The sequence below is a fragment of the Aspergillus lentulus genome (assembly GCF_001445615.1).
Source record: "Aspergillus lentulus DNA, contig: Alt17, strain: IFM 54703, whole genome shotgun sequence".
Lineage (NCBI taxonomy): Eukaryota > Fungi > Ascomycota > Eurotiomycetes > Eurotiales > Aspergillaceae > Aspergillus > Aspergillus lentulus.
This window is the reverse complement of record NW_028322112.1, coordinates 257,412-272,465: the sequence shown is the minus strand read 5'-3', so window position 1 is coordinate 272,465 and position 15,054 is coordinate 257,412. Positions and strand designations below refer to the sequence as shown.

Below are 15,054 nucleotides of genomic sequence, written 5' to 3'. Positions count from 1 at the left end.
TTCTGCAACCGAGTCACAGTCGAAAATCTGTTCGTCGGTGATTATTCTCTTGGCCTCGCACAAGGCCTTTGAGCATCCTATCCGTTTACTGTCGCTTTGAGTCTCTATCGTCCCATTTGTGCGAGAGAATACCACACGCGGGCAGCGAGGGGACTTCACGGCAAAAGACTGATACCCAGATCACAACATAACAGGATAATCTCCCATTCTTGTCTCGGTAGAGCGGATGGGCACCGAATCATGATGAACGGATAACACCCTTGCTGATCAGCGATATACTAAAGTATCTGGAACTCCCATGCACCCATCCAGCTGGTTTCTAAGTAGGGTGCTTGGCCACTCTCCACAACGTCATTGAGTACTCTCATGGTTTCAACGGGACGGACTGTCTCGCACATCATGATGCAAGCGATGGATCTGCAAAGCATCGATGTATGCTTTAAGATGACCGTAACCAAGGATCGTCCAGTAGCTCCCTTGCTGATTCTCTCTCCTCGGGCTTCCATTTGAGCATCTTGCGCAGGAATTGTATAAAAAGCCGCTGAGGTTCACCCTGCAAGTTCCCTTCCAGCCTCTCAAACGATATAGATGAGATCTCAATGGTTCTCTTCCAATTCCCTATGCCGTAATCAGCAACAGTCTCTTGGAACATCATGATCCATACACACCTTCGCTGTTGAAGAATCGGGTCGCATAGACACTGCTCTGAATAATTTCTTTCGATGGTGGCCCCATAATGGCAATCATTTCGGCGAGATGGTGACCGTCAGAGTTTTCCTTATCCGGATCTCGACCGTAGAACAGATGTCCTTGTCGGAAGAGATCCCATGTCTGCTCCCATTGTTAGCAAAAGGAGCGTCCACGTCTCGTCATATAGCTTGATTGTGAAACAGGTCCATAGGAACGAACACGTACCAGCACACCAACATTCCAGATATCAACTTTTTCATTCCAAGGCATTCGTAATACCACCTCGGGAGCCCGGTAAATATAGGGCTGAATATCCCCGGTGTAAGTATTTGACCCATAGCGAGCCTGACCAAAATCACACAGAATCGGACGGCCATGTTTCTTGGTTTTCCTGAGCTTTCGAGAAGCATAGATCACCCGATCCCGGCTGATTTTCCGCAGGCTAGGATTGGATTTCTCTTGTTCTTCGAAATCGGCTACAATCGAAGGGTCTTCAATGGCCGTCATGATGTTCTTTTCTTGAATGTCTGGGAAACCTAAGTTAGAAGGCTTTTCTGGAGATGGAAAGTGGACAAGCACACCTGTATGGACAATTCTAGCTTCTGTATGAAGATAATCAAGAGCAAGAAGGAGATGCATCAGGGTCAACTTGACTATTTTTTCGGGAAGTGCCTTAGCCCTCATTTGGGTGCGAAAATCATGCAAACATATCCCCAGCGGAGGATGAACGAGACATCCGAATTTGCCCTCTGCAGAAGTAATCTGAAAGCTATCCAATGGTTTGCGGATAAGCTTAGCACCAGCATGATCTACTGTGCCAAGGGAATTCAAATAGTGGTAGGTTTCTGTCTCCCTTTGGCCTTCTTCTGAATTGCGCTCAAATACCTTCAGCGTCACATAAGAATGCCGCCTGGAGCATTGTCAGTTTTCGCATCGCTGCTTAATTGTAGAGTAAACTAACTGTAGGTCCCTGCACAGCCAAACAGTTGAATATCCACCATAGCCCAATTTACCGATCACCTGATACCTCGATTGAAATATCTCGCCAAGTTTCACGGGATAAAATTTCTCGGGTGAGTACCATGGCAGTGTTTCTTCCTCGAGTTTCTCGGTTGAGTCGAGGAGACGGAAGCTTGATTGGGAGAATTCGCGCACTGGTGATGCAGGACGTTGAAACAAGGGACGCCAGGAGGAGAATTGCGTCGACAGTCGGGATGGAAGGCGGAATATGGAGGCCATCGTGAGAAGCCTGGTCATACATACTACCACGCGACCAGGAATAACGCGACGTTATACAGCCCGGCCAACGTGAATGTTGTAGGGAATGACTCAGCAAGGTGATCAGACGCCAACGTTTTGTACATTCAGTCTGCCATAAACATGTGGCTCAGCCTTGTCCCACCTGAGTCCGGATAAACAAACATCTCGCCACACTATTTCCTACTTTTTCGAAGATGGCTAATAACAAAGGGCTCATCCGGCTTACGCCGTCAATGATCCCTAACTCTCCCAATTTTGACGTCAGAGACTCATCATTTTTTCGCAAATGGGATGAGCTACCTTCCCCAAAAGATGTCCAAGCTCAAGCCGAAGCCCAACGTCTTGCGGGATTCAACCCAAACCCTAGGAGAGACTACCAAAGCGCCGTGCCTTATTTTACAAAACCACAACCCGCGGTATTTGAAGACATGAATCTCCTTGTTAAGTGGGGACGCACAGAGAATATTTCCGAGGCCCAGGCACTATTTGCTCTCCGCCGACTTTTGAATGGCCTTGTTCCTGTTCCTGAGGTGTACGGGTGGCGCACGGATGGAGATGTAAAATACATCTACATGGAGTACATCCGAGGACAGACACTGGAGCAAGCATGGGATAAATTAGAGCCCGAGGATAAGGTTTCGATTTCCCACGAGCTGCGCACTATATGTGACAATCTGCGTCGTCTTGAGCAGGACCCTTCAGATCCGTTCGTAGGTATGCATACGTGCCCTCCCGCATATTTGCGCCTGACCTGATTCATTCCGACAGGAAATATTGCGCGAGCTCCTTTTTATGATAGAGCTTTGGGCTTGGATTGCATACCAGTAAAGGGCCCATTCGCGACAGTGAAAGAGTTCCATGATTGGTTCACATTTCTCTGCAGAAGACGGATGCCAGATCCTTATTCGGTACCGATCGAGCCATATCGCTATGAGCTGCCGGACGACTGTGCCATCAAGTTCACCCACGGCGATCTCCATCGTAGTAACATCGTTATCAGTTCCTCTCGGCCGTATCGTACTCTGGCTATTGTCGACTGGGAGCAGTCGGGCTGGTTTCCTGCTTACTGGGAGGCCCGCAAGGCGCAATATACTGCATGGATGACAGAAGAATGGACCACGACGTATCTGCCAATGATTTTAGATATGTACGCTGATACTTTGGAGTCATGGGACTACTATACCATTTCCATCGGCCCTTAGATTAATTCCATTGTGACATTGCAATAGGTGGCAGAGGGAATAGCCCAGTATGGTACATGTTACTCATCGTAGAACTCCTGGTGTCGGCATGGAGATGCTTACTGAAACACAGGAAGCGCATAATACGTAGTAAGGATCGCCTTTTTGTAATCAAAATGATGAGGGCAAAAGCGGTTTTCTGAGTTTGAAGCTCAACATTACGTCTCCAAATAGTAGATCAGTTTTCGCCGAAGCTCCCCCAATGTAGTTCTGCCCTAATATGTACATAAAGGAGATTGCGGATTATGGATATCTATCTATGAACACCAAATATTTGATACAATCAAGCCTCAAGACAAGTATCGGTAGGATAGTTGCAGCTGTCGCCGCTACCACCGGTGATGCTGACATTTTCAAACACAAAGTTCGAGCAGCTGCCATCACCACAGAGAATGTAGTAATCCTTGCCATCGCTCATAGTACCAGTGACATCAACGAAGGTGATGTTCTCAATCTTAACGCCATTGGTAGGCTTGCCGGTAGGACCGCCGTTGAGGTAATCCTGCTGGATATCGATACCGTAGTCGGTGATGCCGGAGACGGTGATGTTCTCGTAGCGGATGTTGGAGACCTCACCGGTGGTTCCGGAGTTTGATTTGATTCTGCATCCATTCGAGCTGTTGATGACCTGCGAGTTGGAGAAGGTCACCCCGTCAACGGTGTTGTCGCTCTTGCCGCCGATGGAGCCGATGCTCAGCCCGTGGCCGCCGTAGCAGTAAATGTTGTCCACGACGATGTCTGTGCCGCTTGAGACCGCAACGCAGTCGTCTTGGTTGTGCACCCAGCTGTTTTGCAGGGTGAGGTTGGTGCTGGACTTGATGTCGAAGCCGTCGGAGTTGTGGGCGGCCGGTTTGCTGCCGCTGGCGCTGTTGGGGGCGTCGCCGGCGGAGTTGTCCAACGTAATGCCGGAGATGACTAGGTTCTCGGTGTGCTCGATGTCGAAGCAGTGTACGGGCCAGTTCTGGATATTGAGGTTCTCGATGCGAGAGTCGTACAGGTGCTTGGCGACGATGAAGTGGTCGGGCTTGGAGGAGCCGCCGTTGGAGCCCTTTCCGTCCCAGTAGGCGGCGCCGTTGCCGTCGATGACGTGGCCCTCTGCGCCGGTGATGGTCACATCCGTTCCGGAGATGACGATGGGGTCGAAGTCGTCGTCGGGGGTGTCGCCGAAGGTTGTGGTACCGGCGAAGATCACGGCAGCGCCTGTCTGCAGGTTCTGAAGGTCGATTGTGCTGGACGGAGGGGCATAGACGTCCGACAGGAGGATGTTCGAGCAGGATGCGACGGCCGAGGAGATGGCAGCGTACTCGGTGACGGTGCAGGTGGTGCCGCCGTTACCAGCAAACGTAGAGCTCTTCGTAGCGGCAGGGGCTTGTGTGGTGGGAGCCACAGCATTGGCTTTCAGGATGGTGGGAGCAACCGTAGCAGTGACCTGAGCAGTGGCAGTGTTGACCTGAGTCTGTCATTAGCAGGCCATTTCTTTGTATACTCGCGAATTGGATACTCACAGCACTGGTTTGAGTAGGAGCAGCAGCAGCAGTAGCAGGACCCAGACAGCTACAGGCGCTTGACAGGTGCCTGGTCTTGTAGTCACAGTTGCTGAGAAGAGCGACAGGCACGCCAGTAGTTTCGGTCACTGCGTTCGCGGTGAAGGTGGCACAGAAGCTGGCAACAGCAGCAGAGGAGACAGAAAACACAGATGCACAGGAATGGTTGGAGTCGCTAGGATCGACACAGGCAAGAGCGAGGGGAATGAAGGGAACGAGGAGCGCACCGCGCTTCATCTTGGACAAATGAGTGACTTTAACGGGATTACAAAACACAGAGACGAAAGGTAGGGGATGGAAGTGAATGGATATAGGACCAAGCCTGTGCTGTTCTAGTTACCGGGAACGAATGGGCAACCATATGCCTTTATATAACCGACTGAGTCAGGAGATGACAATGAATATTCAGCAGTGGACCATCTGGCCTTGCACACTCTGACTCAGTTACTCCATATAGATGTCAAATAGGTGGATCAAAGATGTCATTAGTTTGCATAACGGCTGTTTCAGATTGCTTCAGGAGCACAGAAGCCACAAACTCCACGGAGAACCACTTGCTCGCATGGAGATTTGAAATGAACTGTTTAATTGCTTAATATATACTAGAGTGGGGCTTCTCTTTAGCTTGCCATAGCTTGTCAGTCTTGACTCGGTGGCATTGTCGTTATTGGTGCTCTCGGCAATTCCAACTCCACCAGCCAAAGTATTCATAACTAATACGGGGCAAGCATGGTTATTGGGGCTTCGGAAATGTTTCATCAGTATCCGCTATTTGGTATGGGCCTCGCTTGCTTTAAGTCCGACGTTCTGCCATTATCCGCACATTCCGAGTTTTCTTTAGGGAGTTCAAGAGGCCAATTCTGCTACAGACTGTATGCAAGGACCTGATGAATTCCAGTGTACTCTAAAGCGTGCTCAAGAACAACATATCTGTTGTAACGGACATAACGCATTATGTATAGATGCAGCGCTTATGTGCAACCTCAGATTCTGATTTTTGCGTGGTTCTGTATTTAAACCACTCTGATGTAGGCATTGATGGAGATCAAATAATCACCATGAATCATGATTCCGAATCGCCATGCTCATATGTCAGTCATATCAACCATGAAAAACAAATTATTATACAACCCCACAAGAGGGACAGGGTATCATCCAGCATGACCATTTACATTCTCACTTCCATTCACTCTCACCCCATGCATCTCCTGCAACTCTTTCCACCGCCGCACCACCATGGCGCGCTCTTCAGCCGAAGTCGCGCACATCTCATCAATCCCCTGCTGTATTCGTGACGCTAGAATCTCCTTGATTTTGCTTCTTGATAGGGAGTTGCGCAAGCTCTTATGCAGGCCGTCGAGGGGATACCCAGCTAGGCCCCAGAATCCTGATATCGTCAGTGCGAAGTACTCAAGAAAGAAGAGATGGTCAAACCTGCTGCGGGCTTGAGGATGACTCCCCCGAAACCTTTGCCGATGCCTTTCAAAAGACCAATTGGGCCGGATCTCTCCAGACCTTCTGCGGGCTGTGTGACGAGGCCGGTGATGCCTTGGTAGAATTCCTGGGTAAATTCCTAATTGCGTTATTAGCTTCCAGCAATCTTAACAAAGAGGATCAAGGTAATATCAACCTTTCCAGCGGCTCGAAGCCCGCCCCGCACACCCATCACCGTCGGGGTTTTGGCCACCGTCCTGTCGTGGTACAGCTTCGGCGCATTGTGGAAGCCCTTGGACAGACTCAGGGTCACATCGGTCGGGATCGCAATAACCCAGTTCAATAGTCGCTTGCTCCACCGTTTACCGTGATAACCAGTCTCGGCTAGCACTACATGTATACCCCCCCGCGCCTCCCTTGACGCCCGTCGGCTGATCGTCCTCTCGAGATCTAGTTCACCACCGTCCTCATCGCTGTCGACATGCGTGTCTGTAGAGTCCGATTGGACCGTGGACTGGTCGGATATTCGACTTCTTGGCTCCGGCCTGCTATCCCTAGATATCCGATCGGGAGCAGAGACAAAACTCGTACTATCACCGTCAAATACCTCGTCCTCATCGTCGTCCTCTTCCTGTTCCTCTTCATCTTCCTCGTCTGCGTCACCAGACGGATTCGATATCGGCGAATCGGACGACGATCGCCGCATGCTCGCCACAGCGCCCAGCTGCGACCGCACCCGGTCTTCCGGGGGGATGCCGTCCATTAACTTCGTGGTTCTCCCTATGTATGCCCGACGGTCACAGGTGACCTCCTCGTCGTGGCTATGCCGCCACCCATGTTTCTTGTGGTAATGGTGATGGCGTGAGATCGTCTCGGCAAGGTCCACCGGCGCCGTCGCGAGCGCCGTCACAAAATCCGACGTGATGCTGTAGAGCAGCGCCGCCCCCGCAGAAAGGGGACCGCGGGGGTCGCGGTTGGTATCGTATTCTTTCGACCGGTACAGGACCATATTCTGCGGCTTGAGGAACCCCGCCTCCACGAGCACGGCCGCTGCAAACGAGCTCAGCTTGATATGCGAGTGGCGCACCCACCAGACCGCCGGACGGTGGGGACAGATCGAGCAGCGCAGGGTCTCCAGGTCCAGGTGCCGATGGAAACTGGCCATCGCGCACTTGACGCCATTCTCCTGTCGCATCTTCGCACCGATCTCGCCTGCCTTTTCTTGCATCTCCGGCCCCAGCGCCTTGTTGATCGCGTCTGCGAGTTTCTCGGCGTTCAGCTGTTTATACGGGATGGGCGCTGGGCCTGCGCCAGCTCGGTACACTATCGAACCCCAGAAGGGCTGGTCGCCGAAGAAGGGGATGATGATAGTCGGGCGACCGAGCGCAAGCCCAGCTGCTGTCGTTCCTGCTCCGCCGTGATGGACCACGCATGAGACGTGCTTGAACAGCCAGTCGTGCGGACAGCTGCCGACCATGAACACGTTCTCGGGGATTTCGGCCTCCCCTGCGCCAATGTTGCCCCAGCCTTTGTTGACGAGCGCGCGCTGGCCGGTTTTGACGATCGCTTCGAAAACGATCTTGGTTAGTTTGGTTGGGTTATCGACGACGATGGAACCGAACCCGACATAGATGGGTGGGGGGCCGTCTTGTAGGAACTTGATCAGGTCGTCGGGTGGCGTGTAGCTGCTTGGAGCAGGGAGCATGCTGAAGCCGCAGATGTCGACATTGGTTAGCCAGTCTACGGGTTTGGGAAGCAGAGCCGGTGACCTGATAATGTCAGTAATTTAAAATCCAAACAAATCGAGGCTACCCACCAGAGATATGTGAACGGAATGCGAAGCTTCTGAGCAATACCCGGCCCGCGAATGGCGTCCAACGGATCAAGTCCTAACTCCCGCTTGCGGAACTTATTAATCAGATCTCCCAGTCCCTCATAGAGCATCATCTCGACTATCGCATACGACGCGAAATTCGCGACGGAGCGCTTCGTACGCGTCGGACGCACATTGGCCAGCGGATGCGGAAAGGCCTGCGTGGGCGTCCAGGGCATCGTAAACATGAGAATCAACGGTACGCCCAACTTCTCCGCACAGCTGATATGCGCAAAACTCGGCGGGTTGGCGATGATCGCGTCCGCCACGAACGGCTGCTGCTGGTAGTCCACCGTCTCGCTCCACGGATCCTCGGGGACATGGTGTAATCCCGTCCCATCGCCCATTTCAAAACATGATCGCCAACACCCGGAGAATATCGCCGCCATTTCCCTTCGCCGGCGCCGGATCGCCCCGCTGCGCAGCGCTTTTATCCCCGGCAGCAGACCGGGGTTCTTCACCATGAACGCCATGAGTTCAGCGGGATCGCCGCCAATATTGAAAAATTCGAGGCCGTGGTCCTGTACGAACTCTCGAAAAGCTAAATGCGTCGCGAGTCGGACGCGGTGGCCCCGTTCTTTGAGGGCCATGCCGAGTGCGACGAAGGGCTGTACGTCGCCGCGCGATCCGACGACGTGGATAACGATGTTGAGGCGGAGCGGGAAGGGCTCGTGTTTCTCGATGGAGGGCTGGGGAACGGATGCTCTTCGTATGTCTTCCGGGGTTGGTTTGTGTCCCTTTTCTAGGTGTTTGAGGAGGTGTGCGAGGCTGGTTTTTCGGCCGCGGAACTTGATATCCAGGCGTCCGTCGTCTGCAGCAATCACATCAGCTTTGCTATTTATCCGCTGATACAGCGCTCATACCCGTCACCCGCACCCCCGTGTTCATCCCATGGTCCATCATGGGTGTGCGACGACGGTCCGCCGAGGCCGGGTCGCTGAGGGCCTCCTGCGGCCAGTCGGCCGTGGTGATGCCAACTGTGCGTTGTTGCGGAGGCATCGTGTTCTGGATGGAATCAAGATCCCAGGTTTAAGGACTAATAGTCCAAAGGGCTTCATGAGAGAGTAAAGCGCAACTGGTATCTGGACTCTTTGAGACATAAATTCCTTGGGGTCTTCCGATGCGGTGGCCTCACCCGATGATGTCATGGCCCGTTAAACTTTGCTGTGGGTCAAAGAGAGAAACCTCGGCATCGCGACATCCTTCAGTAGTTTTCCTCATTATTGGTTTGAATACCTTCATTCAAGGCGCTGGATGATCTAAAATAAGCTATGATGATCCTTTTCTTCCGCCATAACCGGCTCGGCCTCGGTGTACAACGTTTGGCCGATGTGCACCGATCCCGTCGTGTCGATCATTTTCGATCAACTTCAATCGAGATACTCGCCGTCTTTAAATTTTTCTCGTTACTAATTATCCATGTCTTATCAGAAATCCGCGCTGGATCATCCATAAGGCTATATGAAACCCTCGGCCTCACCATCGGCAATGTCCAGCTCTCTTTGACGCCACAGGATCTGGTGGATCTTCATCATCGGATCTGTCGAAACCACCGTCCCCATCCTGGTCTCTATCGCGCAGGCCGCGGTGGCACTGTATGGGATAACTCAGTTCCACCTCATCGGCCACTCAATGTGCTGCCTCGCGGCAGTGATGCTAGCACATGCCGAACCAGCTCATATCCTCAGTTTCATCAATATCAAGGACAACTGCGCGCCGGAAGATGGTTCCCAGAGTTAGCAGATCTACTCCACGCCCCTATGGATATCGGAGAAGGGTTTCTGGTGCGCTTCATTGAGTGGACGCGTCGCTCGCCGTCACTTGTTAATGGCCTTTATGCTGCTAGTTTGCGTGCTTTAGTGTATGCTGTCGCTGTAAGAAGGATCTTCACTTCGATGGGTTGTCGAGCTTGGGAAGCCTTAAGAAGAAGTTTCGGGCGCTTCCGTGTCCAACGGTGTCCATGTTTGGCGAGCAAAACTGAGCCTTGTCGTATCTTAGGAGTTTAAGGAGCGGGGCTGGGCTGACATAGTATTTTATATGAGTGTCTGGTGTACCCAGAAAGGGAGGCTACTGCAAAAAATACAGACCAACCAAAAAATTCCAGAGGTATGCCGAGACTGTCTTTTTGTGGGATACATTTCAGATAATTTATTATTCCAGAAGCGGGCACATGATCAATGGACAACGCACAAGATACAGGGCAATACCGGAAGGAGCGGAAGAGAAAACGAGCAACAGGATCAGACAGAACAGAAAAGAAAGAGATCAAGGCGAAAGGATGCTGTTGCTTGCCCTGTCTGCTGCATGAGTCTAACTGGTCAGCCAATCCACGTGTTTCTGGCGACCCCAGGCACCAGGCACCAGGGTTAAGTGAGAGCTCATCTGAGAGATCGACAGGAAGGACGGGAGGAACAGGAAGATGGAGGGAAGATGGAGGGAAGATGGAGGGAAGATGGAGGGAAGATGGAGGGAAGTTGGAGGGAAGTTGGGGGGAAGATGGGGGGAAGATGGAGATACACTACGCCGCATATGTACTAGATAGCTTCAGCTTTCCGGCGCTAGGCGGGAATTGAGACAGGTACACCTGGGAAGGGATCACTTAGCGCTCCATATCCAAGTCTTATGCTGTTCCCTAGCTGGGCAGTCGATACATCCTGCTTCGTGGCTCCTGAGATCACGATCCAGGAGTTGTTGTTTACTCCAGGCTCAAGGCTCAAAGTTACTCACAAACTGTTTAAATAGCTCATGTGTTTCTCTCGTGTGCTGAGTATTTTATTTCTCCGTATAGGACATCAATTCTACTTGTATTTCGAAGAGATTATAGTCCTAGTTCCCTTTCCCAACTGCCCACGATGTCGATTCTTGGCTGTTTCTCTGACCGACAACCATCAGAGGATGTAAATTCTTTCAATGTTGAAACCCTCTCTGGCTCTCCTACTCAGACTGGGAACTTCAGTTTTGATTTCTTTACTGAGGAGGAATCACTCGTCTTTACAACTGATTGGGCGACCACTATATACCCATCGCAGGATGATACGGCTTCTCAGTCTTCTCGGCGTTTGCCAGCTTCTGCGATATCTCAACCAGAATTTAGACCGGCTCCCCTCCCTGTTACCACAGGGACAGAGCCATGCCTGAACCAGCTACAGTACAATCAACATTTTGTGGACAGATGTCCTTGCCAACCACAAGGCTATATCGTTGAGCGCGGCGAGCAGGGAGACCCAATTCCAACCTCGATAAATCAATCCTATCCTCCTCAGTCTGTGAACCAGGACGGCTTTTGCCAGACTACAGGCAAAACGTAGGTTCCCCAGGCCATCCAATATACTGCCGCTGACTACTCTCGCTCATAGGCTACCAGCCGAAAACGCCCACCTTGTGTGCAAGTGGGAGGGATGTACCTACAAAAAACCATTCAACAGAAAGGCGGACCTCACTCGCCACGTCGAGTCAATGCATATTGCGCCGCGCTCGTATTGCTGTCTCGTTGAGGGTTGCCCTAGACTTTTCAGCAGAAAAGACAGGCGCGATGCACATATGCTGCAACGCCATTTGATCTCGAGGTCACAAAGGCAGGCTGGGATGTAGTGACTAGCATGAGCATCTATTTGATCCTTTGCTGGCAAGCATTCTGTGTGTATGCTTCGACTGGCGACTGTCTTTTGTTCTTTCGTTCTTTCCCTTTCTTTTTGTCATTTACGGTCATACGCAGTCCAGATACATCAGTTGGGTGATCTCTCTAACTGTAAAATGAGGAGACCGCTGGCCTGTCCCAATTTGCGATGTGCATCACGGATAGGCTGGAGGCTTTATAAACTAGATATATGTTTTGCTGGTCTTCGTGTTATGTTACGGTGCGTTTAACAGTGCAAGGCTGCGGTGCGGCCATTATTGCTGGTTGACCTGAGTACTACCGTAACTGATAGGTTTAACTGAATCTGAATCGGGCCACTCTAGGGAAACCGAAACCGGTGAAATTCCCTAGGCTATGCACCTAAATCGAACCACTGCGGGTTCGGTGAGGTTGGATTCGATTTTAGCGTTTCAGTTATGCAACTTTATTTTCACACGGCCATGGCGATTCCAACAGCCTTATGTTCTGGTGTGGGTGTTCCCCGTGTTGCCAATACTGTCCGCAAGAAACTTCTTGAGGGGCACCGAGCAACTGAGTTAAACGCTAGTCTGAGTCCTACTGCTGTTGATAAGAATATGCAGTTGGGGTTGGAGCGTGTGGACTCGAAAGCGGCGGGGGAGGTTGTTGAGACTGTTGACGTTTAGGAATATATCGAGTTCGACATACCTGTCCCTCAATGAGCAGGCAATCGGAGCGTTCTAATTGCCGAGAAAATCAATCTGTATACCGTGGCAGAGCTTTGATGTACCGGCGATCTACAGCCAGAGTACTGAGCCACGAATCGGGCGTTCCAGGCCATCTTAATTAAAATACTTAGCAGAAGTAGAGCAGTAGTTAGAATCATGTCAAGCTTCGCCCGCACAGTGGCCTTTCGGCAAGTGGAGAGACTGGCCTGGATTTCGGGAGAATAATGGCCGAGCAGAGACGATCAGCTTGCATTTTGCGTGTCATTCTTGATTAAGAGACGTTAGAAGACTGTGCATCTCAGCGGGGAAGCGGGGAGACCGAATAAGTATGCATACGTAAAGGAGAGAACTGAAGTCGCTTGAAGGGCGGCAACTGACGTTCATATCTATATCTCATTCTATATGCAGACTCTATATACAATTCATTTATATCTGTCATATCCCAAGAATGTGTCAATGCTTTTGAGCGGAAGACATGGCCTAGCCCAGCTACGGCATGTTCCTCACAATATCGCCCGGCCCACACAACCAGACGTAAACATTACCGTTAATTCCAGTATGCGACGTACTGCAGCTATTCCTGGTACATAATAGCCAGCAGCGCGCTGAAGCACCCAGGCTTACAAGGCTGGTCCCTCAATCCCGCTTCAAGCCAACCTTACCCGCCTTCCGCAGCCCAAAGTACCCGAGAAGGGTACAAAGAATCATAAACCCAAACATTGTCCAGAAACTGGCGCGATAGCCAGCCATCAGCGCACCAGTCTCATCAGCGCCAGATGCCTCCGTCACGACCGTCGAGATAACCTGCAGGATTGCCAGGCCCAGGGCACTCCCGAACTGCGCAGCCGTGTTGAACACAGCACCGGCCAAGGCCTGCGTGTCATCCGGGAAGCTATTCGTAATAATGATTAGGCCGATGGTGTAGAGCGCGCTGAAGCTGACGGCCTGGAGGAGCTGAGCGACGAAAGCGTTGCCCCAGTAAGGCCAGGATGGCTGGATGACGGCCATGAGTAAGGGGGATCCGGCGCAGAGGAGGGAGGTGACCGTTGCGATCCAGAATGCGGGGACTTTGTGCACGAAGACGCCGATGACGAGGTTCAGGAGGACCCCGACGATGAGGCTGGGGAGGATGCGGACGGAGGCATCTAGTGCTGAGAGGCCTTGGACTTCTTGGAAACTGGGCCGGGTTAATGAGATGGGTCACAGGGGGGCGGAGGAAGCCTTACAATAAGCTGGCAAAGAGCTCCATTGAATTGAGGACTGTTGTTGAGATGGCGAGGGTAGCGCAGATGCTGGAAAAGGCTGTGTTCTTCCACAGTGCATTGGGGATGAGAGCAGGCTTGTTCCTTTTGACTTGGTAGTGGACCCAGCCGATAAAGGACGGAAGGGCAAGAGCAGCCAGGCATAGCATGACGATGCTATCGGCAGATTTGATTCGTGAGGGGTCGGCGCTTAGAATACTATTCTTCGGTTAGCCTGCGAACGATGTCATGGCAGGATGACCTACGCCAGGAGATAACAGAGCAATGCCATGAATGCGGAGGCCAGCCCAGCGCCAACCCAGTCGATCTTAGTCCTGATATTGTGAAGGAGATCTGAGTACTGCGTGGTCTTACTCCGAGGCAAAGCCCAGAGACCGGCAATCGAGAATACGAGCGTGATACCGCCAGAAAGAAACCACCCCGACCTCCAGCCGATGGTATCGACCAGGACGCCCCCGACAACCAGACCCAACGAGAATCCAAGGGGCTGGCTGACCCCCAAGCACGAGAAAGCGATATTGCGGCTTCTTCCTGGAGGAAGAAGCTGCGTCACGATGGAGATCGAAGAGGCCAAGTGCATGGCGAGACCGACGCCTTGCAGCGCCCTCAAAACCACCAGCTCTTGCCCAGTTCGAGCCACACCTTGGCCGATCATCAATGCGCCACTGGCAAAGGAGCCGACAAGTTCGACCCATCGTGGACCGACAGTGTCTGCCAGGGAGCCCGCCAAGAGAAGGGTGGAGGCGGTCCCGAGGCTATTCACCGATGAAGGCCAGAAGGATAGAGAAGGGGGAAGTTGAAGATCCTTGGTGATAGTTGGCAGACCGACAATCACGAGCCCATTGATCACGCTGGCTGTTAGAGTCACCGCAAAAAGCTGGCTGAGTACAACGACCTTTCGCAACTGCGATTCTGGGGACTTTGGCCGGTCATTTTCTGGGGACCGAAGATTCGTCGCTTCCAATACGAGAGAATTGATGGGTGTGATCGTTGCAGTCGTAGTGGTCGACATGTTGGCGACCGCTGAAGTATTGCTGTAGTTCAGATTCGGGGCATTTTATTTAGATGGGACCTAGTTAATTTAATATAGCTTAGATCATATATGACTCAGAGGACTAGTCTACGCCCTGGGAAGTACATTTTTCCTTTCTATTAAGAGGAGGGAGAGTAAGACTAAGAGACTTGCCACGCGACGCTAGGGCGCGCTAAAAGTCTAAAACTGGGGATATTAGGCAATAGAAATGTATTCCTCCGGTGTCGCCCCCTCCGGCTTCATGTTTCGTGAGCCCGGGCTCGGAGATTTGCTCTGATAGCCGAGCCAGACCCATTCAACGGACTATAGATGACTAGCATGGATGGGGGGATCTCGCGAGTTTATTTTGGGTGCTTGAGGTGGTACGAAGTCTGGAACGCGCTTCTACTACTTT

General features: G+C 51.8%; 5 protein-coding genes across 5 annotated transcripts; 1 reads left to right on the top strand and 4 right to left on the bottom strand.

The window, feature by feature from the left end:
• Positions 1–439: 439 nt before the first annotated feature.
• Positions 440–1,197, bottom strand: ALT_9130 (uncharacterized protein; the record flags this gene model as incomplete). Its single annotated transcript, XM_033562661.2, has 3 exons — positions 440–618; positions 669–831; positions 916–1,197. The coding sequence occupies 3 exons, from the start codon at positions 1,195–1,197 to the stop codon at positions 440–442; spliced, it is 624 nt and encodes a 207-aa protein (XP_033418552.2).
• Positions 1,198–2,183: 986 nt separating this feature from the next.
• Positions 2,184–3,152, top strand: ALT_9129 (uncharacterized protein; the record flags this gene model as incomplete). The annotated part of the gene is made up of 2 exons (XM_089600543.1): positions 2,184–2,664; positions 2,719–3,152. 2 exons carry the CDS (start codon positions 2,184–2,186, stop codon positions 3,150–3,152), a joined length of 915 nt encoding a protein of 304 aa, XP_089455040.1.
• Positions 3,153–3,474: 322 nt separating this feature from the next.
• On the bottom strand, positions 3,475–4,972 carry ALT_9128 (glycoside hydrolase family 28 protein; the record flags this gene model as incomplete). Its single annotated transcript, XM_033562663.2, has 2 exons — positions 3,475–4,641; positions 4,697–4,972. 2 exons carry the CDS (start codon positions 4,970–4,972, stop codon positions 3,475–3,477), a joined length of 1,443 nt encoding a protein of 480 aa, XP_033418554.2.
• Positions 4,973–5,886: 914 nt separating this feature from the next.
• Positions 5,887–9,041, bottom strand: ALT_9127 (putative UDP-glucose,sterol transferase; the record flags this gene model as incomplete). Its single annotated transcript, XM_089600542.1, has 6 exons — positions 5,887–6,122; positions 6,170–6,308; positions 6,366–6,658; positions 6,761–7,938; positions 7,986–8,853; positions 8,906–9,041. 6 exons carry the CDS (start codon positions 9,039–9,041, stop codon positions 5,887–5,889), a joined length of 2,850 nt encoding a protein of 949 aa, XP_089455039.1.
• A 3,960-nt stretch (positions 9,042–13,001) lies between these two features.
• On the bottom strand, positions 13,002–14,639 carry ALT_9126 (putative MFS transporter; the record flags this gene model as incomplete). The annotated part of the gene is made up of 3 exons (XM_033562665.2): positions 13,002–13,542; positions 13,592–13,825; positions 13,873–14,639. The coding sequence occupies 3 exons, from the start codon at positions 14,637–14,639 to the stop codon at positions 13,002–13,004; spliced, it is 1,542 nt and encodes a 513-aa protein (XP_033418556.2).
• Between the last annotated feature and the right edge of the window lie 415 nt (positions 14,640–15,054).